This window comes from Microtus ochrogaster, unplaced genomic scaffold, assembly GCF_000317375.1.
Source record: "Microtus ochrogaster isolate Prairie Vole_2 unplaced genomic scaffold, MicOch1.0 UNK76, whole genome shotgun sequence".
Classification (NCBI taxonomy): Eukaryota; Metazoa; Chordata; class Mammalia; order Rodentia; family Cricetidae; genus Microtus; species Microtus ochrogaster.
Window position 1 is genome coordinate 548,682 of NW_004949174.1, and position 25,639 is coordinate 574,320.

The window sequence follows — 25,639 nt, forward strand, 5'->3', positions numbered from 1 at the left end:
CTGGACTGAGCTCTCAAGGTTCCAATGAGGAGCAGAAGGAGGGAGAACCTGAGCAAAGAAGTTGGGACCACGAGGGGTGCACCCACCCACTGAGACAGTGGATCTGATCTACTGGGAGCTCACCAAGGCCAGCTGGACTGTGACTGAAAAAGCATGGGATAAAACCGGACTCTCTGAACATGGCGAACAATGAGGGCGGATGAGAAGCCAAGGACAATGGCAAGGGGTTTTGATCCTACTTAATTTTCTGGCTTTGTGGGCGCCTAGCCAGTTTGGATGTTCACCTTCCAAGATATGGACGGAGGGGGGAGGGCCTAAGACTTACCACAGGGCAGGACACCCTGACTGCTCTTTGGACTGGAGAGGGAGGGGGAGAAGGGTGGGAGAAGGGGGAGAAGGGTGGGAGGAGGGGGAGGGAAATGGGAGGCTGGGAGGAGGCGGAAACTTGTTTTTTTTTTCCTTTTCTCAATAAAACAAAATGATATAGAAAAAAAAAGAGTAAGTGATGACCCTCTATTGCACAGAATGGGGTTTACGGGTGATGATAACGTATGCTAGAAAATTCCTGAAAAGGGTTCATCTAAAAGTTCTTACCAAGCACGCAAAAATAATGAGCCAGATGGTAAGCCTATGAGACCAATAGCTGACACATTAATTAGATTGATTTGATAATTTCATAAGGGATGTACACATTAAAGCGTGTTGCAAATCTGAGTACACATTTTATTTGTCAGTGGTACCTGAATAAAGCTACATCAGTCCCCCACCCACTTCAGATTGAGAGAAATGGTTCTTATTTCCCCAGTCTAAAGTAAACCCCATTATTCTTTTGCACAATGCCTTGACTATGGCTAACTATGGGATATTTTTGCTTTTATTAATAGATGTTTATCCCCCTACTAGAAGCTCACCTCAATGAGGGAAAGGATCATGTAAATTTGGCCACCTGGCCAAGACAATAGCCCAAGGCACTGTAGGCACTCAGCTGACATTCCTTCAGCTGGTCACTGAATCCTCATTGTCCTACCAAGCTGGAACTAAGTGTTTTAAAGATATTGTCCTACCAAGCTGGAACCAAGTGTTTTAAAGATAAAACAAATGGAGACTGGAGAGGCTAAGTGCATTCATTCCCTTTGAAGACTGAAAGAGATGGTTATTAATGCAAACATGACTCCTGGCTTCTCTGCCCCACCCATGTGACAGGCCTGCCATCATTTCCATCATCCAGGGGAATTCAAGGACCGCCAAACCTGGCCTGGAGAAACCAGTACCCCATCAGACACTGGCATTTTCCAGTGCATGAAACCCCTGCACTTCTCCAAAGAAACCAGCTTTGTTTCTTACTTTATGAAACATTCCATTACTTTTCACTGCCTGGAGATTCAACAACAGAAGAAAAATCACTTGCCCTCCAACAGAATGGTACTCATGGCTGAGATACCAAGATGAGGAGGACCCAATCCCGAGACTTCAAATGGAGAAGATGAGGAAGTGCTCTGAGAAAGGCAGACACCCTGCTGGACCAGAGCTTAGGTGCTGCTTGGGACGCAAACCTGCCTGTACTTCCCAGCAAAGTGCCAATCATCCGTCCAACAAAGCCTTGGTAAGCACCAAGGATCTACTGGGTTACTACGCTTGGCAATGGAGGTGAATCAAAAACTACCATATATCCAAACACAAAGCAGCAAATGCCCATGTCATGTTCAAGGAAATGATTGAGGAAACCTACATAGTGGGTGTGTCACACTCCTCTGACTAAGGGATCAAAAATCTGGACTGTCTGTGGTCCTGGATCTGCATTTCTGTGAGAGTAACATTAGTGAACCAATCTTGTTTCTTTCAAACCAATTTACTCCATATAGTGAAGCTCCCACATTCCCACTGTCTAAGTCTTGCTAGCTCATTCTCTCTTTCTTACCCTCTCTCTCCCTCTCCCCCTCTCCCTCTCCTTCTCCCTCTCTCTTCTCTGCTCCTCTCTCTCCCCTCTCTCTTTCTTCCCCTCCTCTCTCTCCCCTCTCTCTTTCTTCCCCCTCCTCTGTTCCTCTTTCTCTCCCTCTCCTTCTCCCTCTCTCCTCTCTCCTCCTCTCTTCCCCTCCCTCCCTCTCTCCCTCTCTCCCTCTCCTTCTCTCTCCTCCTCCTCCTCCTTCTTCTTCCTCTCTCTCTCTCTCTCTCTTTCTCTCCCTCCCTCCCTCCCTCCCTCTCCTCTCTTCATGATTATGACAAAACCATTCACTCCTCTTGCTTCTCCTTGGGCTTCTGCCACCAATGACGGACAGCATCTATGTGCTTTGTCCTATGACATTTTCTACAATAAAGACAGAGCAAACCTGACCCCAGGCAAGACTTAGGTTTGCTGAGATAGCTAAATTAAATACTGACTCTTTAGAGCAGTGGTTCTCAACCTTCCTAATGCTGAGTCCCTTTAATACAGTTCCTCATGTTATGGTGACCCCCAACCTTAAATGTAACTTTGCTACTTTTATGAATGAATCATAATGCAAATATCCGTTTTCCGATGGTCTTAGGTGATCTCTGTGAAAGGGTTGTTCAATTCCCAAAGGGGTCATGACCTACAGGATGAGAACCACTTTCTTGGAGGGAGCACAGCTTGTCCCGGGTCCACTGCTAATGCACTCCCCACCAACAAGCTAAGCAGTTCACCTTTGAGTTGTGTAGCTGGGCGTTCGAACACACACTCCAAATCCCTCTACCCCAAATCAAATTCAAGAAAGTCTATACCACTCCACCTTGTAATTCACACAGGAGCAATGGCATGCTGGCCCAAGGGCCTCACAGGCAGAGTTGGCACCATCTACCAATTGGTTAAGAGAGTTGTTTTATGAGAAATTGAATGTCCTTAGGGACTCTATAACCAGAAAACATGCCACAAGAGAAACAAGGGCCCTGGGGAATGAGAGGATCCCTTTAGTCTTTTGTGGACAGACCTCTATGCCATCAGGACAGGACTGTCAAAGGAGAGTGGGCTTCACATCCTCGAAGGTTCTGTCTTAGGAAACACTCAGTTTCTTTTGCAATCACTGACACTTAACTGTCTTCCTGTCTGAGGTAGCCCAGCCCCAGTTTCCGGTCTTCTGTCTGGATCAGTGGAGCTCCTCAGGGGGTTGGAGACCCTCACCACTAGATCACATACAGCCATGGGCACGGGGTTCCTGTCTTCTCTAGACTGTGCTGCCCTCCGGATGCCTCTGCTCTCAGTACAGCAGCAGCACTGGGCCATGTTAGCTCACGTTTGTAGGGCTTTGGACCTCACCCATCCGCCAACATTCAGAACACAACCCCTCCCCCGAAACACTGCCAGCACCTCTGTGTGCACACAAGCCCACGTCTTCATTAAATGCCTCCTTTCCAAATCTCGTTCACCTCTCCTACCCTGACATCATCTCTGAGATCGTTTCAATTATAAACCCACCTGAAACGACCAGGACGCACGGGAGTAAAATTCATGTGGCACCAGGATTCTTTGGGAGGCTTTAATTGAAGAGCATAAAATCTTAAACAGTACAAATAATCTCAGCTAATTTCAGTCCAGGCCAGATGACAAGGCAAGTGAGCATGAATTAAAATTACAGATAAACACATTTGGAACAGATGTCGGGAAGAACTTTCTTCCAACACCCAAAGTCATACACATGAAGCGAAACCCTCCGAAGTCATTGGCGATGCTGAAGATACAATTAGAGCCGATTATGAAGGAAATAAAACGCTGAGGAGTGTGTGAGGATGCCAGGATGGGCCGAGTGATTGGTGTGCTTCCTGGAGCAGTCTTGAGAATGCACGCTCAAGATTATTAGCATTTTTCCCCACCAGCTTTTGACTGAGAGCACCAGAAATCCACAGGCAATATTTCCCTCTGGGTCTACAGTCATCCCTTCATTGCCTTCTTCCAGGAAGGAGCATAGCTGCCACCCGAGGGTCCATTGTGCCTCTCCACCCAGTGACCTCCTGCCCTAAATAGACAGGCCACTACTATGATCATTGCCTTAAAGTAATGAGCATAAACAAACTTCACAGGTGGCTCTGAGATACCAGAGGAAAAGAGCTACAGGAGTCAGTCAGGGCCACTCTGGGTGCTATACAGGTAACTGAGACCTGCAGACCCAGCAACAGCAAAGAGCCCCCAGCTTTGGCCATTGCATTCGATGCCAGACAGGCATGTGTCTTCCTAAACTGTCCTATGGTTCTTTTCCGAGGTACATTGTGGCTGTACCAACAGCCTTGGGGATTGAGCTGCCTGATCAGCTGGATCCTTTATCTTCCTCAAAGACAGAGGGAATCGTTCACAGCATTTGACATAACCTGAGGTTTTAAAGAAGCAAGCTACCCAAGTGCCTCGTCTAAATTCCAAGTCAGGTGATTCACTGAACACTGTGCATCACAATATAATGCTATATTTAACTATGAAGTCTCAGATTCAAATTATAAAAAGATACAACATACACACACAAACACACACACACAACCGCAAACTCAACGTAAAACAAAGTCCTGTATCTTCCATCTGGAATAGTCATTGGAGCAGTAGACACACAAGAAAACGTATATCACTAATTAAAAAACAAAATCAAAACAACATACTCCCTGTCTTCATCTGAACTCTAGGCACGCAGCCCAGTGCTTGGCTATGATCACTGGGTTTGAGGAGTAAATGGGAGATGGGATGGGGTGGACATAGTGGGGCAGGAGAAGGGGATGGAGGAGGAACTGGAGCTGGTATGTAAAATGGAAAAATTCCAATAAAAAAAATAACATCAAAGCCAAACTAATGATTTACACCTTGAAGACATAAGTTACAACTCAGAAAAAATGTTTTTAACACTATCATATCTGTGAAATCTGGATATTGTCTGTATATTTCACAGATATGATAGTGTTAAAAACAAAGAATATCCAGTGTTGAAAATGGTATCATTTAAAGACTTGACTGTAAAACCACAGAACAGACCCTATCATCCAAAGGTCTGCCCTGTCCTTTACATTAGAGATGTCAAAACATCTGAGCATTTAAAACAATGTTATTTGTTAAGTTGGATGTTTTTATGGACATTGCATAAACACTGGCCTGAAAATGGAGGGGACAGTTCTCTCCAGTGCCCAGTTTATGCCTCTTGGATAAGGTGGCTTACCCGAGTCTTATGAGAATAAATCTTAGAAAATGCCAAACTCTCAAAGCAGGTATGAGGAACAGCTTCAATTCAAACTTTCCAGGAGTGACAGCTCTGGGGACAACATCCTCGGCATACAGAGCCAACACCCTCTGAGACAGAGATGAAATGCTACTGGGAAGCCCTTTTGTGCAAGTGTATGGAGACCACGGTTATTTGGGCTTCTGTGATCAGTCACACCAGGGTGGCAGAAGCCATGTAGGTTGCATCACCCTCAGAGCCAAACCCGGATATAACAACCCCAGATGAAACGGATACTTCATCTCATCAGACCTCACGTCTCTGGGTGTCTGCAGGAGATCTCAGTCTGCAAAGCAAACAAGGGAACCTTCTGCTATGCAGATAAAAGCTGCTTTAACATGGGCCTGGGGAGATGGTTCAGTGGTCGAGAGCACTGACTGCTCTCACAGAAGACCCAGGTTCAATTCCCAGCACCCATGATGGCAGACAAGTGTCTTTAAGTCCAGTTCTAGGATATCTGATGCCTTCTTAAGACCTCTGAAACAATGTATACAAGCAGTGAACAGACATACATTCAGCCAAGTACTCATACACACAAAATAAACTTCTTATTTTAATTGCTTTATGTAGATATTGAGGGTTTTTACCTTTGTTTACTTTATGTTTTGAAGAGGAGTCCCTGAAATCCATGTCTTATTATAACTGTAATACTTCAGGCCCCTCTTCATCTAAGACCCCACCCAGTAAACAGGAGCATAAAGGGAAAGATGAAAACCAGTGAATGATAAGAAAGCTTGTCTCTCTCAGAATTGTGTGATATTATTGTACTACTTCTAATGAGCCCTTAAGGAATAAACTGGAACTCAGAGTCATGGAGTCACACTCACAGTGAACGTGGTTCAGGACCGCAAATGCTGAGTTCATCAGGAAAGATCACTTAAGTCATGGGGTCTTAGGAGAAGTCACAGCCCTTACCCTGGTGATGGCCTTCCACTTTACGGTTGGTGGCAAGATGTGTGACCATGACAAGCCACATAGGCAAGTGAGATCCTGTTCTGTGACTCTCTGCTCTGGTTATGGAGAAGAGGAAGTAATGGAAGGCCCTTAATCAAATATAATTTTTGTTTTATTTCTAAAACATTATTAAAGAATATGGCTAACGTCTCTGATACAGAGAAGATAAAAAGGAGCTAAACATGAGGTAGCCTGAGCCAAAACATAAGACCACTGGATTGCACTCCTTGGTTCAAAATATCACAGTTTGGTCAGAGAGCATCTAGCTAAATGGGTCATTGACATGGTGGGCCGGGACTAGGCACAGACTCTAAATAGTAGCTTCTTAAAATGAAGACAACTTCATGGGAGTTTACAGAACACTCCCGAGAGCAGGGAAAGCTTAAAATCTCCACAGCTGCCGAGAGGAAAAGAACAGAGGACAGAAAGAAATGTCAATGCCATTTCAGTACAGCCTGCATGAAGGTCAGCTTCACGGCAGCCACCACAGCCCAAAGGAAGAGAACGAAGGACAGAAGGAAAAGTCAATGCTATTTCAGTACAGCCTGCACGAAGGTCAGCTTCATGGCAGCCAGGAGCTGGCAAAGACGCCTGAAGTACTATGGAAAACATGCTTGAAGCATGGACAGAAGCAGGGGAACAAGACAAGCTATCCTTTGCTGGGTAATTCAGGAAAGTAGCAGATGTAGGAAGGCCCATAGCTATCGCTCTGTAACAGGTGCAGGAATTCTGGAAATGAAAAGTATGGTATCTTGGCAGAGCCAGCGACCTCCACTGGAACAGCTACTGGGAAGCAACCTCTGAGGGAGCAGACCTGAACCAGCGTCTTCCATGGGAGCAAGCCCAAGTCAGCAACCTCCACCAGAGTAGGTATGCAAGAGCTATTGCCAAGGGAGCAGGCTTGAGTCAGGGACCTCTGCAGGAACAGGCCCGAGCCAAGGACATCTACCAGAGCAGGCCCAAGCTAGCTACATCTGCGGGATTGGACACAAGCCAGGGAACTCCAAAGGAGCAGGACCAAGCCAGAAACCTCCAAGGAAGCAGACCTGAACCATGGACCTCCACGGGAGAAGGTCCAAGTCAGTGACTTCCATGGGAGTAGGCCTGAGCCAGAGACCTCCACAGGAACCCTCCCAAGCCAAGGACATCCACAGGAACAGGCCCAAGCCAGTGATCTCGGCAGGGGCAGACCAAAGCAAGTGACCTGCATGAGAGCAGGCCAGAATGACCACGAGAATTGCAAAGTGACTTCTGAGACTGCCAAACAACCTCTGGGAACACTGAGTGACCTCCAGGGTAACTGAAATCATGGCCCTGACAGTGCTACAAGAAACAACTATCTGAGCCTTGGATCCCAATGGCACCTGGAAGAGTGATCACCAGAGACACAGCCCTAACTATGCCAATCAGAGGAAAAGATGGGTAGACAAGATAAGAACACACCCAACAGTACCAAGAGCAACACCACACCAACAAAAACTAGTGGCTCTACAACAGGAAGACTTGAACAACCCAATATAGATGAAGTAGAAAAAAATGACCTAAAAAATAATTTTAAGAGAACGTTTGAGGCCTTTAAAGAGGAAATGAAAAATTCCCTCCAAGAAATGGAAGAAAAGACAAACAAAAAAATTGAAAGAAACCAACAAATTCCTCAAAGAAAACCTAGAAAATCTATTAAGCAGATGAAAGAAATGATTCAAGACTTGAAAACCAAAATAGAGACAATAAAGAAAACACAAACTGAAGGGATTCTGGAAATGGAAAATATGAGAAAACAATCAGGAACCACAAATGCAAGCATAAACAACCGAATACAAGAGATGGGAGAGAGAATCTCAACCACTGAAGATACAATAAAGAAATAGACTCATGGTCAAAGAAAACATTAAATTTAACAAAAGTTTAACACAAAATATCTAGTAAATATGGGACACCATGAAAAGACCAAACCTGAAAATAACAAGGATAGAAAAAGTTTAACTCAAAAGCACAGAAAATACATTCAACAATCATAGAAGAAAACTTTCCCAACCTAAAGAAAGATATGCATATGAAGATACAAGAAGCTTATAGAACACCAAATAGACTGGATTAAAAAAAAAGTCCCCTTACTACATAGTAATAAAAACACTAAACATACAGAAAAAGAAAGAATATTAAGAGCTACAAATGAAAAAGGGCAAGTAACATATAAAAGCAGACCTATCAGAATTACACCTGACTTCTCAATGGAAAAAATAAAAGCCAGAAGGTCCTGGTCAAGCACTGTGCAGACATTAAGAGATCACAGATGCCAGCCCAGACCACTATACCCAGCAAAACTTTCAATCACCATAGACAGACAAAACAAGATATTCCATGACAGAACCAGATTTAACCAATACCTAGCCATAAACCCAGCCTTACATGAAGTACTAGAAGGAAAACTCCAACCCAAGGAAGTTGGCTACATCCACAAAAACACAGACAATAGATGATCTCACAGCAGCAAATCCCAAAGAAGAGAAACACATACACAATAACATCACCAAATTGAAAAATAAAATAACAGGAACTAGAAATCACTGGTCATTAACATTGCTTAATATAAATGGACTCAACTCACCTAGGAAAAGACACAGGCTAACAGATTGGATACAAAAACAGAATCCATCTTTTTGCTACATATAAGAAACATACCTCAACTTCAAAGACAAACATTGCCTCAGAGTAAAGGGTTGAGAAAATATTTTCCAATCAAATTGACCTAAGAAACAAGATGGTGTAGCTATCCTAATATTTAACAAAATAGACTCCAAACTAAAATCAATCAAAAGAGATAAAGAAGGATATTTCATATATGTCACAGGAAAAATCCATCAAGAAGAAATTTCAATACTGAAAACCTATGTACAAAATACAAGGGCACCATCATATGTGAAAAAAACACTACTAAAACGTAAATCACACATTAAACCCCATACTCTAATAGCAGGAGACTTTAACACCCCATTCTCGCTACAGGGTTACCAGTCCAGAAACTTAACAGAAAAATAAGAAAACTAAAAGATGTTATGACTCAAAGGAATTTAACAGTATCTATAGAACATTCCATCCAAACATAAAAAATATACCTTCTTCTCAGCACTTCATGGAACCATCTCAATGATTAACCACATACTAGGTAATAAAGCAAATACCAACAGATACAAAAATAATGGATTAACTTCATGTATTTTATCAGATTACCATGGCTTAAAATTAGAATTCAACAGCAACACTAATTTCAAAAGGCTCAGAAATACATGGAAATTAAACAAGGTTTACATGAATCACCAATGGATCAAGAAAAAAAAATAAAGAAAGAAATTAAAGACTTCCTAAAACATAATGAAAATGACCACACAACACACCCAAATTTATGGAACACAATTAAAACAGTGTTAAGAGGAAAGTTCATTCCACTAAATGCCCACATAAAGAAGCTACAAAAATCTTATAGTGAGTTAAAAGAACACCTGAAAACTTGAACACCTGAAAACTCAAGAACCAAAAGAAGCAAACTCACACAGGAGAACTAGATGGCAGGAAATAATCAAATTGAAATGTAAAATCAACAAAATAAAAACAAAAAAACAATATAGGATCAATGAGACAAAGAGTTGGTTCTTCAAAAAAAATCAACAAAATAGACAAAACTTTATCCAAACTAACCAAAAGGAAGAGAGAATACCCAAATTAACAAAATCAGAAATGAAAAGGAGGACATAAAAACAGACATTGAAGAAATCCAGAGAATCATGAGGTAATCATACTTCAAAAACATGCAGTCCACAAAATTGGAAAACTTAAAGGAAATGGAGAATTTTCTGGATAAATATCATTTACCAAACTTAAATCAAGATGGCATAAGCAAATTAAATAGACCTATAGCTGCTAAAGAAATAGAAACAGTCATCATCTAAAGTCTACTAACCAAAAAACTCCCAGGGCCAGATGGTTTCAGCTCACAATTCTACAAGATTTTCAAAGAAGAGCTACTACCAATAGTCCTCAAATTTTTCCACACAAGAGAAACAGAAGGACTATTGCCAAACTCTTTTTACATGACTACAATTGCCCTGATACTCAAAACACACAAAGATATTACTAAGAAAGAGAATTACAGACCAATCTCACTCATGAACATTGATGCAAAAATACTCTATGAAATACTGGCAAACCAAATCCAAGAATACAGAAATATCATCCACCATGACCAAGTAGGCTTTATTCCAGAGATGCAGGAATAGTTCAACAAACAAAAAAATCTATCAATTTAATCCACCATATAAACAAATTTAAAAATAAAAAACACATGTTCATCTTATTAGATGCTGCAAAAGCCTTTAACAAAATACAACATTCCTTCATGATAAAGGTCTTGGAGAGAGCAGGGATACAAGGAACATACCTAACCATATTAAAGGCAATATACAGCAAGCATGCTTCTACCTCTGTTTAGGACATTTTGTATATTGATACAATTTTTAGGATATATTTTCATATTGCATTATACATTATTCTTACCTCTGATTAAGATACTTATACATTGTTTACATTTTGAGGTCACTGTACTCATTTATTGCACATTTGTTTGCAGATTATTTAATATTCTGATATGAAGTCTTAGTCTTTAATTTATATAGGTATTAGATATTATAGGTCAATAGTTGTTCATGTTTGTTATACATATAGTCAGATTAATTAGGTTCTTTATATAAACAGAGATTGGATTCTGCTTAGATAGGTAATCTTCAACCACTTCAAGGATCTGTAGAACATGGTGTTTAAATAACTTAGGGTTCTGCTGACATGAGACATGATTGCTCCTGACGGCATCAATCAATTCCCAAGAGAATGTTGAACACTGAAGACACTCCACTCAGAGTTTGTTTTCTTCTTGGTACAATTGGCCTTTGGGCAAGGAACTGTCCATGCCTCAACCACTCAACCACTGACAAAGTACATGGTATCCTAACTGGATAAGCAGGGACACAAGGAAAAAGATGGTCAAAACTTGCCAAGACAGAGTGATATGGTTCTGAAAATTTTCCTGCCTCTGAAAATGGTCTGTCAGTTATGCTAGATCTCAGCCAAAGTTGGTTGCTTCAACATTGCAAATGAGACTCTGGATGATCACTCAGGTAGCCAATTGTCTCTGCTATATACTGCTCACTTTGGAAGCTGCTTGATTGCACTTACTGCCTACTCAAGTAATATTATCTCCCTTCTCAGGCCTTCGATGGGGTTGAAGATTAGATAGTCATAGTTACCATCGTCTTATGGTTTAGCTAAGCCTATTTCTGATGCAAGACTTAGACTCTTTGGAACAGAATGTCTATTAAAACATTTATCATGTGTTCCTTGCTTAAAATTGTTTATGTTGGTTGTAATTTTATACTTGATATCTGTTCCTATTGTATATAATTTTGTATTGGGTTTGGATTGTTCTTATTTAGGCAAAAGGGGAAGGTGATGGGGAATCTCTGCCAACCAATTATCTGTAAGAGGTGAGACCAATTTAGGGTGTGACTTTCTGGTACCTGGAGAAAAATGGCGCTTGATCCAGGTGCCCTCTCTGTGCATGGTTCCCTCACAGCACAGCTGAGCTTGGACTTCTCATTCCTGTTTCATAAATTTTTTCCCTTATAATAAATAAAAATATAATTGTTTTATCTTTTAGCTAGCCTGGTTATTTCCTGAATCGAGCTAATCTCTACACCAACTAATTCTGAGTAAGCAATGCTTGAGCTGACATTTGCTGATAGCAGAGTCAATTTGGTAGAGAAGGGGATTCCAGAAAGAGGAAATGTAATAATTTCTGCCCCAGGAATTAATTAGCAGTCAAGTGTCACATGTTTGAGTCTTTCTTCTTTAAAAGGAATTGTATATAAAGCTGTTATTAGAAGTTGGAATTTGCCATGAGCCATTCTCTGTAGTAAGGAGAGCTGCGTCCTGCCACCAGGCTAGCTTAACCCCAGAAATAATTACACAGAAACTGTATATATTTAAATAACTGCCTGGCTCATTATATCTAGCCTCTTCTTGGATAACTCTCACATCTTGCTTTAACCCATATCTAGTAATCTGTGTATCACCACGGGGTCACGGCCTACCCGGAAGATTCTAACCATCTCAGGCCAAAAAATCATGGTGTCTGCCACATTGCCTTCTTCCCAGCATTTTGTTCTGTCTACTCCGCCCACCTAAGGGCTGCCTTATCAAAAGGCCAAGGCAGTCTCTTTATTCAACCAATGAAAGCAACACGCAAACAGAAGATCATCCTACACCATTAAACAGGAATCCCAACTAGCAGGCCCCCTAATGTTACAATTATCTACGAATAAAGGAATTGGCACATTAAATTCTGAGACATGAAATATAAATAGGATGTCAAGAGATGGGCTGGAGAGGTTTAACAGTTAGAAGTACTGGCTACTCCTGCAGAGGATCCTAGCTCAGTTCCCAGCACACATACATGCACACACAGCATACATGCCAGCCTTATACCCATAAAATAAAGTAAAATGTGTGAATCTAAACACTGTATTTTTAAAAATTAAAATCTTTTAAGTTAAGGAAAGTAAAGATAAAGAGGGTTTAATTTGCCATACTTCCAAGAAGCTCCCTTCCTGCATCTTTTCTGAACAGTTCCCATGGAAGATGCAGAATTCAGAACACAAAAGAAACTCTAACTTATGTGAACTTTTCCAAGAAAAACTCTCACCCTCTCCTTCCAGATATTTACCAGAGAAGAGAGCATGCATGGAGGCAAAGAGGAAAGCCCTCAGCTCCGCAGCTTGGCCCTCACTAAGGCGGACTCTATGAAGTCTGCCCCCATCTCTTGTTCCTCTGCACCTGAACCAGATTTGGCAAAAGCTACCACAGTGCTTCCCGTGGGAGCCAGGTGCGCCTGTGGGACACACCCAGCCAGTAGCCTCGCTGATAAAGAGTGTGGGTGCCAGACAAGCTCAAACCGAGGCAGGACCACCTATTGTAAACTAGGTCAGAACAGTGAAATTCCTCTTGAGTTTCTGTGCCCTGATCAATGTTCTGCTCTAAAGAAGCCATTAATCAGAAAGAATCTGCAGAAGCAGAAGCCCCCCTGGCACCTCAACAAACAGCCAGTGATGGATTTTGCATTAAATTGCAAGGCCTACCTAACAACCTTATTGGTTCGCAATAAATGCATCTCTCTGAAAATTCAACTCAATATTTAGGCATTTCTAAGATCTTCCAGCTGCAAATAAGCCATATGTTCCGCCCTTGGAAAGAAGACACACCCAGGAGGAGGCTCAGGAGACTCCAAAAGTTAAAGAAAATTCCCAAAGCTCAAACACTTAACAAGCTTAGGAGGCTCAGAAAGAATGAGCCCCTCACCTATGATCCCGGGCACAACTCCTGGCCCACGCTCCCATGAACGGCCTCCAGCCATGTTTCTATGACTCACTGCAATACACTCGTTGGTTCATCAAGATAGACTTGGGTGGAATTATTTCTTCGGTGTGTCTCCAGTGCCCTATCCGGAGTGGACAGAGGTTTGTTCTCATCTCCTGGGGAAAAGTCATGGACAGCAGAGGCAGAGTAGCCGGGGCACAAGGGCACTATTATCTGTTCCTGATTCTACAGCCATTCTTAGAGAGCAATGAGATTTTACAGAGTTGAACCAACCACTGAGAGCAATCACAACCTTAGATGAAAAAGCATCAAAACAATGGACGTTTTCCACACATATCAGAAGGTGCTGAGTACAGAGCCGGCCATCAGGACCCGCTACCAGGTATGCCTATAAATAGTTCTGTTGTGCCAGCTCATACACCTACACTCCTGCATCCTTTTGTGCCTCAGGAGCAGCATTAAGAAAATATAACAGAAAGCTAAAATGTTTACTTTGTAACTCTTTAGAGAAAGAAAGAAAAATGTTGCTAATGCTTTCTATAAAAAACGGAGCATGAGGAACGCAGGAGAGAAAAGGGATTAAACTGTTAGACTCTGGATCCTCCTTTACTCAGAAAGTACAACAATCCTGTTAGGGCGGCTCTACCCCAGTGGCTATTGCAGAATGGGAGGAGCTTGGAATAGGCACAGTTATGACATAGTAGCTATGTTTTACTGGATTAGTGGGTTAAGATTCTGAATGCATTCTAGATTCTCCTAACTCACCTAATTCTCCCTAGGGGAGAACTTCAGGAAAGCATCCATTTATAAGCTAACAACTGAATGCATAAGAATAAATCTGGTAAAGAAAGAGGGTCCAGGAATAGAAAAGAAAACAATTCCTGCCTGAGAATTAACTGGCAAGCATGCTCATTTGACGTCATGAGTCATTCCGAGAGAGCACTGGCCCATAGACAAGGCAGGCAGGGAGGAGCACAGCTCAGCCCCACTCCGGGAGAAAATGTAATAATGATGATAGTAATGGCTGTTATTCCAGGCACTATCATTTCCTTCAATACAGAAGCCACTGCTCATTGGATGTCTGTCCCATGCTGGGATGTCTGCTCGTGCTCACACGTTATCCCATTTAATCTTCCCAGCAGTCTTATGAGGGGGATCCTATTATTATCCTCATTTTGCAATTGCGGAGCTCATCTCAGAGGAAGGTAGATGGGCTCCGCAAGTCTCTGAAACCAGGGAGGGATGAGCAAGGCAAGCTGCCATCTGCACCACTGTCCATCAAACCTCCATGCCAACCTCCAGCCCCGCCCAGAAGCCTCCAGCTAGCTCACTCACCTCGGCAGACTCTACAGCACTGATTCTCCGGAAGAATGTGATCCTTTTTGGAGCAGTTCAAAGGAGGGCAAGCTTCTGTCATCTTTACCAAGACTCCATCCTAGAAGCCAAATACCAGGGAAGAGTTAGTTCCGGTGCAGAGCCAATCACAGGAGCTTCTAATAGTTTGCGTTACTAGATTGCAAAGGTGACCAATGGGTACCTAGAGCCTTCTCGGGAATTCCACTGAGAAAGACAATCCCACAAGTCAAACTGATGAATCCAGGGAGAGAAAGCAGGCTTCCTTTCTGTATCAAAACAGCCCAGGTTTCAACAAGTTCCAGTCACTTTTTTTTAAGTCTCTTTTTTCAATGCAAAGGGATGCCCATGGGACGTGCTAATAATTTGCAACAGCTGACAGCTAAGTGTGGCAGCCTCCTGTGTCAGGGCCCGAGTTCTGTGCTGTAAAATGCAATAGCTCACTTTGTACCCCCTGTGTTGTGTACAACAGGCTCCTGGGAAGCACCTCCCACATTCCACGGGCCACAGCCTTGTCACCAGACATCAACAGGGCTTATTCCTCGTTGTCAGCAAACTTACAGTTCAGATGGAATGAGACATATAATCCCTAAGCTAGGAGCTTTAATACACTGCAGAAATTCCTTTTAAAATGTGCTCTAATAAATGTGATTTAATACGCTACACAGTGTCATCAGCTCTGACCAAACAGGAGAAATAATGAAGGGGCCACATTGCAGGAAATTTGAATAACTGAGTAAGAAAGATTTTACAGGTCAAGATTGTAGACAAGGTACATGGGCATGAAAGAACATCAGACAGATAAAAAAATATATTTCCTCTGATTGTAAATACCACAATTCACAACAATGTTAAATATTCAGCCACTGTACACTGATAGTTTTAGGCTGAAATTTTAAAATTAGCCTATTAATTGCTTTCTTTTAAAAGATTGGAGACACTTTATTTAAAGCATTTAGTTTTTCTCTCCCATTCTTTGCAAGGATGTTTAAGACAGCCAAGAAGAGGAGCCTTGCTTTAGTCAAAAGGCAGTCCCAAACAGAGGTTGGTCAGGGGACAAGACCGAGCTACACAGCCAGGAGAGACAGGTGCCATGCTTTATGTTTCTAAGAGATTTGCCAATCCCTTAATCCCCGACCCCTCCACCCACCCAGTTCTCCATTTGACAGAATGGACACTCACTCCTAAAGATGCGCACAGATAAAGCATTAAATGCCAGATATAAATAGGAAACACAGACTCTTGTGTGAGTGCCGTCACGTTGGTAGCACAAAGTAAGCCACAGGCATCATCTACGTGTCTCACGGTAAGTAATCTTCAGCATGGCTTCCTCTTCTTTCTGGAAGTTTCTGACACAGCCAGCCTCACCCTAGCATTCTGTCTCCTGTCTTTTTTCTCCGGTGTTCTTGAAAACGCTTACTTTCCCCAAGATTCCATGGGGGACCGACCCTCAGATTCAACACTCCATCCTGCTTGTTCAGTCCTCTGCTCCCATCAGAGTGTACTCTCATTCCTCAAGTCAGATGACAGAGGTGCGTATCTAGCCTCAACAGCAAATGACAGGTCTAAAACAGCTGTCGACATCAGAGTCAAACAGTTAGCACAAGGCAACAGCTGCTAAGCGCCTTCCTGTGAGGAACTGCACTGACCGTAAAGGGAAATAAACGACTCACTATCAACTCCAAGCCTATCATCCCGCTGTAATATACCGGTTCTGCGACATTGCCTCGGCGTCGATAAGAACTGCTAAATTTTTTTTAAGAAAACTGTGCTCCCATATCCAAGTTCTGGATGCTTTCCTAACATCCTAACATTGGCTCATTTCTGACAGAGGGTACATGGATCATTGCATCCATTCAAAAAGCAGGAAGCTACTTTCAAGTTCTACAACCCCATGACAAGAGCCAAAGCCCATGGCTGGATAGTATATGATGCCTACACATACGAAATGAACAGTCTCTGAGTTATAATTTATGTTCAGGCTGTATGTGACCTCTCATCTGATTTCTCCCATGCTCGGGTTCTTCCCACCCACCATCTATTGTATCCAGTCTGATGGGTCCTGCTGGGAGCACTCCTTGAACAGGGCACTCATGCCGAAAGCCTTGGTGCACAGTCAGCTTCTAGGACGACTCAAATTAAGACTATTAATGAGTTTCACTATTCCACTAAAGCTGTTATCAAAATACTAACTGCTAAAAAACTCATCACTGGGTACTCAGATTCCGGATGATTACTTCCTTGCATTTTTCCCCCTAAGTCCAAAATTTTGCAGCATGTTTAACAAATATGCATGTGTGTCTGTGTGTATGTGTGTGTGTGTGTGTATACACATATACATGTGTGTATATGTATACCTTCATATGTATATATATTTGCTAATAAAATACTTTAAAGGCTATGGAAGACTTCTTCTTAATTATTTTTTAAATGATCTTTTCTCATTTTACATACCTAGCCCAGTCCCCACTCCTTCCCCTCCTCCAGCTCTCCCCACTTTCCCCCAACTTCTCAGAGAGGGTAAGGCTTCCATTGGCAGTCAACAAAGTCTGACACATCACTCGGAGGCAGGACCAACGCCCTTCATCCTATATTGAGGCCGAAAGGTATCCCTCCAAAAAGAGTTTGGCTTCAAAAAGTCAGTTCAATATACTCCTCATGAAAAGTGCTCCTTGTCAAGCATAGGACCAAACTAGTTTCTTCTGCATGTACTGGCTTTTTGGGATCCTATTCTCTTTGAATGCATACCTTGCTTAGCCTAGATGTAGTAGGAAGGGTCTTGGACCTTCCTCAAAGCAAAGTGTCTTACCCTCTCTTAGGATTAGAGGGGCGTGGGGTGGGAGGGTTTGTGGAGGGAATGAGAGGAGGGGAGGAAGTGGGGTTTTGGATTGGTATTGTTTTTAAACCGAATAAATAAAAAAAGAAAAAAATGTCAGTTCAAGCGCTCGGGATAAATCCTAGTCCCACTCTCAGTGACCCCCCCACATTGCCCAAACCATACATACGATTATTACCCACATTCAGGGGCCTAGTTTGGCTTTATGCTGGTTCCCCACTATCAGTCTGGAGTTGGTGAGCTCCCACTAGCTCAGGTCAGCTCTTTCAGTGGGTATCCTGTCACAGTCCTGATTCCTTTGCTCATATTATTGCTCCTTCCTCTCTTTGACTAGTCTCCAGAAGCTTGGCCCGGTGCTTAGCCATGGATCTCTGCCTCTGCTTCCATCAGAGGCTGGATGAAGTTTCTATGGTGACAGGGAATGGCCAGTTCAGGCACCCTCTCCACTACTGCTTATGGTCTTAGCTGGGGCCATCCTGTGGATTTCTGGGATTTTCCCGGGTGCCAGGTTTTATGCTAGCCCCATAATGGCTCCCACAGTCAAGACATTTCTTTCCTTGTTCTCCCTCTCTGTCCTTCCCCATCTCAACCATCCTGTTCCCTCAGGTTCTCCTCCTCCCTCTTCTCCTTCTCTCCTCCTCTCTTTCTGTCCTCCCTTCTTCCCACCCCCACACTCCTGAAGGCATGGGTTCAAATCTCACTTCTGATAAAGAAGACTTCTTAAAAGTGATCATTCTGTAAAAGTCTACTCTATATATTGGTTACATCAGTCAACAATTCTTTAAAATTTTCAATATTTATTTCTCTGGGGGCATGTGTGTTCCATGACATGCATGTAGTGGTCAGAGAATAATGTGCAGAAGTCAGGTCTCTCCTTCCGGCCCAGTTGTGGGGACTGAACTCAGGTTATCAACTTGGTAGCAGCAGGTTTCTCTACCTACTGAGCCATCTCACTGGCCCAAAACCAAGGGTTCTAATTAACCTTTAATATAGTTGATAAGTAAGACCAAATTCCAAAGTTTAAATCTGCATATTCTTAAAATAACATGAACTGAAATCATAGTTGTGTAAGTACACCTAAATCCACTGAAGTCCAGGAAAAACATTTTTCAGCTCTATTTTGAGAACTATTGCCAGTAAAATGTAACCTGTCATTCCTATTTTTGAATAGTCCTGATTGTGGCGTGTTGTGACTCCTACACTGAGCTCTGTGTTAATATAAAAATGCGGCTGTTCTTCTTTTCCTATTTCCGAGTAACTACTCCAAGTCAGCGGTCAAATGTAAACATTCCAAGTTCTATACAAATTGCTGGGCTCTGACTTGAATTTCTAACAACACCCAAACATCTGTAAGTTGAAAAATGCCACCCCAGAGAGGAAATCTTCCTGACAAAAAAATTTCATGGTGGGGCAAATGGAAACGAGATTATTAGGAGTTATTGATCTTGGTTTAAAAATATTATGGTGGACCGGGTGGTGGTGGCGCACGCCTTTAATCCCAGCACTCGGGAGACAGAGGCAGGCAGATCTCTGGGAGTTCGAGGCCAGCCTGGTCTACAAGACCTAGTGCCAGGATAGGCACCAAAGCTACAGAGAAACCCTGTCTCGAAAAACCAAAATAATAATAATAATAATAATGGTGGGACCTCGCTGTGAGAGCCTGTCTCCTAGCAATGTCAGAAGCTACTACACCCAGGAGGTCTCACCAACATGACTGCCTAAACCGGAGCTTGACAAGGAAAACAACAATACACATGCAAAGTGGATGGGAGAAATCCCACAAAGCCTCATGAAGACTAACAGAACTAAGAAGTGCTGAGAGCAGAAGAAATCATCTCCCTCAGGGAAGAGCACACCAACTGTCTATCCAATACTAAACACGTGCATACAAGTAACATTACACATATGAGCAAGTTATATTTAAAATATATACGTACATACATATGTGCATGCAATAGCAATTAATAAAGAAAGAGAGAGTGTATTTGAAGGAGACCAAGGAGAGGGCTATGGAGGAGGAAATCTTCATATTATTCTAAATTTGGAGGTGGGGGTTGAGGCAGGATTTCTCTGTAGCTTTGGAGCCTGTCTTGGAACTAGCTCTTGTTGACCAGGATGGCCTCAGACTCATAAAGATCCATCTGCCTCTGCCTCCTGAGTGCTGAGATTAAAGGTGTGCACCACCACTGCCCTACTATAATCTCATCATTTTTTAAAAAAAATTAAGAAACAAACAGTCTAAAAACTAATATGTTAGACTGAAGGTATAGCTAGTGGTTATGAACTTTGGAGGCTCTTGCAAGGACCAGAATTTGGTTGCCAGGATCCACATCAGTTGGCTCACAACCTCCTCTAACTCCAGCTTAGGAGATCAAATATGTCCAGCCTCCAAGTGTACCTGTTCTCACAGGCACAGACACAAAGATAAAGCAGGGGAAAAAATTCTTTTTAAAAATAATGTGTTAACTTCTGGAAAAACCTGTGAAGGAATTTGAGACAAAAGTTGTCTCTTATCCAATCCCATAAAACAGGAATGGTTGGAGAACTGAGTAGCCTTGTATCAGAGGGAAATCCCTAACTGAACCAAAGAACAGGCATTATTTGAACCAGCATCTCCCCTATTCTCTCAAGACAGTACTTGTGGAATATCATTTTCAGTTTCTTAGGGAGAAGTTGGTATCTTACATACAACGGAAGCTATACAGTGCTGGGGGTTTAAACACAGAGAAAGGCTGCACAGGGCAGACCAGTCCCATCAACACCCATTATCATCCTCTGTCCCAACTGAGCACAGTCACTAAAAATGCCTCCATATTCTTCTGTGGCCTTTCATAGTACCATCCTTTGTGGAAGAGTCAGTGTGCCCTGGCCAGAGTCTGTATGCTAGTTAACACTGATTGTTGACTTGACGAGATCAAGAGTTACTTAAGAGAAAAGCTTCCACTTATGCTGAAGAGGATGTGGGGTAAAGGGAACACTCCTACATTGCTGATGGGAGTGCAAGCTGGTACAGCCCCTTTGGATGTCAGTGTGGCAATTTCTCAGAAAATTAGGAAACAACCTTCCTCAAGACCCAGCAATACCACTTTTGGGTACATATCCAAAGGATGTTCAATCATGCCACAAGGACATCTGTTCAACTATGTTCATACCCAGAACCTGGAAACAACCTAAATGCCCCTTGGTGGAAGAATGGATAAGGAAAATGTGGTATATTTACACAATGGAGTACTACATAGCAGAAAAAAATAATGACATCTTGAAATTTGCAGGCAAATGGATGGATCTAGAAAACATTATTTTGAGTGAGGTAACCCAAACCCAGAAAGACAATTAGCATATGTACTCACTCATAAGTGGTTTTTAAACATAAAGTGAAGAAAACCAGCCCACAAATCACAATCCCAGAGGACCTAAACAACAATGAGGACCCTAAGAGAGACATACATGGTTCTAATGTACATGGGAAGTAGAAAAAGACAAGATCTCCTGAGCAAATTGGGAGCATGGGGAACATGGGAGAGGGAAGGGAGGGGGAGGGAGGGAGGAGAGCAGATATAGAGCTCAATAAAAATCAATAAAAATAATAAAAAATTTAAACCCGAGAGAGAGAGGGGGGAGGGAGAGAGAGGGAGAGAGAGAGAGAGAGAGAGAGAGAGAGAGAGAGAGAGAGAGAGAGAGAGATAAGCCTCCAGGAATGCCTATAAAGAATTATCTAGGTTACATCAAGAGTGGGGAAGACCCAACCCAACTATGGGTGGCACCATCCTCTGAGTGACTGAATTAGGAAACAGTGACCCAACCAGCATCCACTACTTTGCCTGCTGACTATGAGTATAATATATCCTCAGCTCTAGCTCCCATGACTTCCCCACCATGATAAGCCCAGAGGGGACACTAAAGACCGAGCTGAAAGAATGTAAGAGCTGGAGGACAGGGGTATGTCACAAAAAGGACATAGCTGTTGCACTCGTCATCTGTTTAGTGCCCCTGTGCTACTAGAGCAAGACCTACATAAGACTAGACACATCACTATTGCATCAGGGATGGGAAAGAGACCTACATAAGACTAGACCCATCAATATTGCATCAGGGATGGGGAGGGGACCTACAAAAGACCAGACTCATCAATATTGCATCAGTGATGGGAAAGAGACCTACATAAGACTAGACCCATCAATATTGCATCAGGGATGGGGAGAGGACCTACAAAAGACTAGACTCATCAATATTGCATCGGGGATGGGGATGGGGAGGGGACTACACAAGATGAGACCCATCACTATTGCATCAGGGATGGGGAGGGGACCTACACAAGACTATACCTATTAATATTGCCTCGGGGATGGGGAAGGGCCCTACATAAGACCAGACTCATCACTATTGCATCCGGGATGGGGACAGGACCTACATAAGACTAGACCTATCAATAGTGCATTGGGGATGGGCAAGAGACCTACATAAGACCAGATCCATCAATATTGCATCGGAGACGGGGAAGGGAGCCATGAGGCTCCACCTGTCTGAGAAGATCTACTGACACCTAACAGTTGCTGGGACAGAGATGCCCTTTTCTTCAGTTGTGTAGCCACTGATAAGCTACCCTCACGGAGAAACAACTTCCTACCCATGCTCGTGCAAGCAAGCATGATGAAACCCAGTAGCACCTACACATACCTGGGGAAGAAAGGAAAGTAGAGGGGGATTGAAAGAAGAATGGTATCAATATAAAGGCTAATAGGAAGTGAAGATGGCTAAAACTCATGTTATACATGTGTGAAATTTAAAGAATAAAAAAATAAGTATTTTTAAAATCTATGAGTAAAGAAAAACCATTCTCCCTTTGATTGCTTCTGTCAGAGTATTTCACCATAACAGGAGAAGAAAAGAACACACTACCTCTCTAAAATTAAAAACCAAGAATTGTTACAGATAAACATAAGCCTGAAGGGACATCATAGAAAAGCTAAAAAATAAATTCACAGCCAGACCACCAAGTTCTTATTCCAACTATTTCACTCAGCCTCCAGGTAGCTTAATCCCTGATCCTGAGTCCCACATCTGTGTAGTACATGCCTTGTAGGGTTATTCTGAAGTTAAAATGTCGTAACATGTTTTAATTGTCTTAGACAATATTCAAACAGTAGCTAGAATACAAGAAATGTTAAATATTATAGTAAATGACTCCTTTCTCTGTGGACAAAAGAACTCAAATATTTACAGAAGGTCAGTAAATCATTTTTCAAAACTGAACAAAAGTTTTCCTCTGAATACACAGAATCACACATGCATGCATGGACACACATACTGTTTGCACAAAGAGTTCTCTGGCCCAATTTCTTTCTAGGTTATTAATCCTGAACGTGGAGGAAAATGACCCAAAGTATACCGAATGTCTGTTTCATACCAGCAGGCTACTCAGATAAGACGTCATTTCAACCCATGCCCATTCATTCTACATGTCTCAAGCATATCTGCTCTGATCATCTCAGATGATGACAAGGACCTGGTCACAATTGAGACTCCGGTGAGAGTCACCAAAGCTTTTGCTCAAAATGAAGAAAAGAGTAGGGTTAGTGAGTGTCAGACCTGCGGCTTATACTGTGGTTCACAGCAGAGTGGGCAGGATTACCTTTAATCATCTCACCTTTCCCTGGGGTGGGAGAGAAAAACAAAGGTAGAATCTAAATCATTTATCCTCCCCACAAGGGAAGCCATTTACAGAGATCATGCCATCCAGACTTGTAGTCAAGTAAAGTGGTTGGGCCATATGAGGTAAGGACAACTCATGCTCACTGAAGATTTAGATTTAGATTTTCTTCTCTGTGTGCTCAATATTCCCCATTGGGATGCACCTATCTTGGTGATGTAGGAGGGTCATCTGTCTATGTGTTACTTTCATTGGTTAATAAAGAAACTGCCTTGGCTTTTTGATAGGACAGCAGCTTAGATAGGCGGAATAGACAGAACAGAATGCTGGGAGAAAGAAAGCAGAGTCAGGCAGACGCCATGATTCTCCGACCCAAGACAGATGCAGGTTAGGATCTTTCCCAGTAAGCCACCACCCCGTGGTGATACACAGATTACTAGATATGGGTTAAAGCAAGATATGAGAGTTAGCTAAGAAGAGGCTAGATATAATAGGCCAGGCAGTGTTTAAATGAATACAGTTTCCGTGTAATTATTCTGGGGCTAAGCTAGTCATGCAGGAGCCGGGCAAAACAAAAAGCAGGCCTGCTCGCCTCATCACTACATCTTGGGCTGAAAATTATGCCACTTCTCAGGCCTGGGGGCTTCTTGGTTGATGAAGAGATGAAAAAGTCTTCACTGCCATCCCATCCCCACCTTTGATGCTGGCAAAGGAGACCTACACCCAACAACTATTGACACTGAGATACGAGTCCCAGTGTCATTCAGTGGCTGTAATAATTACCCAACCAAAATTCACTTAAGGGAGGAAAAGTCTTATTTGGTTCACAGTTCCAGGTTAAAGTCCATAATCACGTAAAAATCAAGGCTGGAACTTGAAGTACAACACCCACAGTCACGAGCAGAGTGAGAGACAAGGGTTCCAAGTGCCACCTGCTTACTGGCTCCTGTGCTCAGCCAGCTTTCCTCACACTGACAGTTCAGTGCCTAGCATAGGAAATGGTGCTGCCCATAGTGGGCTGAGTCAATCAACAATCAAGACAAGACCCACAGACATACCCATAAGTCAACCTTATCTAGATAATTCTTCAACTAAGGCTTTCTTCCAGGTGACAGGTACTACCCTGTCAGAGTAAACAAACCCTTTCTCATACCCTCCAGAAGGCAAAAAAGTAAAGCCACTGGGCAGAGGAGGATTTTCACCCAATTAAAGGATTTTTTGGTTGCCAATGGATTCTAGCCAATCTATCAAATACTTGATGTGTTAACAACTGCCAGCCAAGGCATGTGCCTGTGGACACAGGTATTTTCAAAAAGAAAACTATATCAGGCGATTTTCTGTGGTAGTTGGTGTCTAATGACTCATGCATGCTCCTGGTAGTCACACCCTCTCAGCAACTTCCTTCATGATAAATCATGATAAACTGGCCAGTCTGATATAACTAACAGAATTAGGAGGAAGTAGTACCGCACAGCTTTGGGGACTAGGTCATAGGAAGCATCAGATCTTCCATTTGAGTCTTTGGAAAGGTTTGTCCTGGGGAGAGGTAGTCTCCATGTGAGAAACATCTGAAACCATTGTGCCACAAGAAGGTATCTACACGGTCATGTGCAAAAAAAAAAAAAAAATCTGGAAAATTTGTTTCAATTGTCCTAGATAGGAAGCATGTTGGACAACCAACACTCTGACTTCTGAAGTTATCAGAAAATTCTACCTCCAATAGCCAAAGCATTGTAACCACCTTGAAACTCCAAGTGAGAACTGCACACAGGACTGCATTCAAGGTACACAACCACAAGAGAGAACAAAAATGTTGGTTTTATTTGGGGGCGTTTATGCCATACAAGTATAAGAACCTGAGTTCAACTCCCAGAACCCATATAAAAGGCTAGAAGGCTAAGTATGGTAGGGGTACGCTTATAATCCTCATGCTAGGGGGAGGGAGAGGGAGGGAGGGAGAGAGAGAGAGAGAGAGAGAGAGAGAGAGAGAGAGAGAGAGAGGGTAGCTAGCCAATTTGACAAGTTCCCGGCCAACTCAGAGACACTGTCTCGAGAAAGTGTTGAAGACACTAAAGGTCGACACCCAAGGTGATGCCTAGCCTCCACATGCCCATATGTGAACACACACACGCACACATGCACACACACGCACACATGCACACACACGCACACATGCACACATGCACATGCCCATATGTGAACGCACACACGCACACACGC

General features: G+C 42.7%; 1 protein-coding gene across 1 annotated transcript in view; it reads right to left on the reverse strand.

Moving 5' to 3' along the window:
• The window catches only part of LOC102002634 (protein kinase C-binding protein NELL1), a gene marked incomplete at its 3' end in the record, with an annotated part of 791,170 nt that overhangs the window by 528,404 nt on the left and 237,127 nt on the right, over window positions 1–25,639 (reverse strand). Inside the window, exon 11 of the mRNA XM_013354877.2 lies at window positions 14,916–15,015. Within this exon, the coding sequence (XP_013210331.2) occupies window positions 14,916–15,015 (100 nt within the window). The remainder of the gene's footprint in view (window positions 1–14,915; window positions 15,016–25,639) is intronic.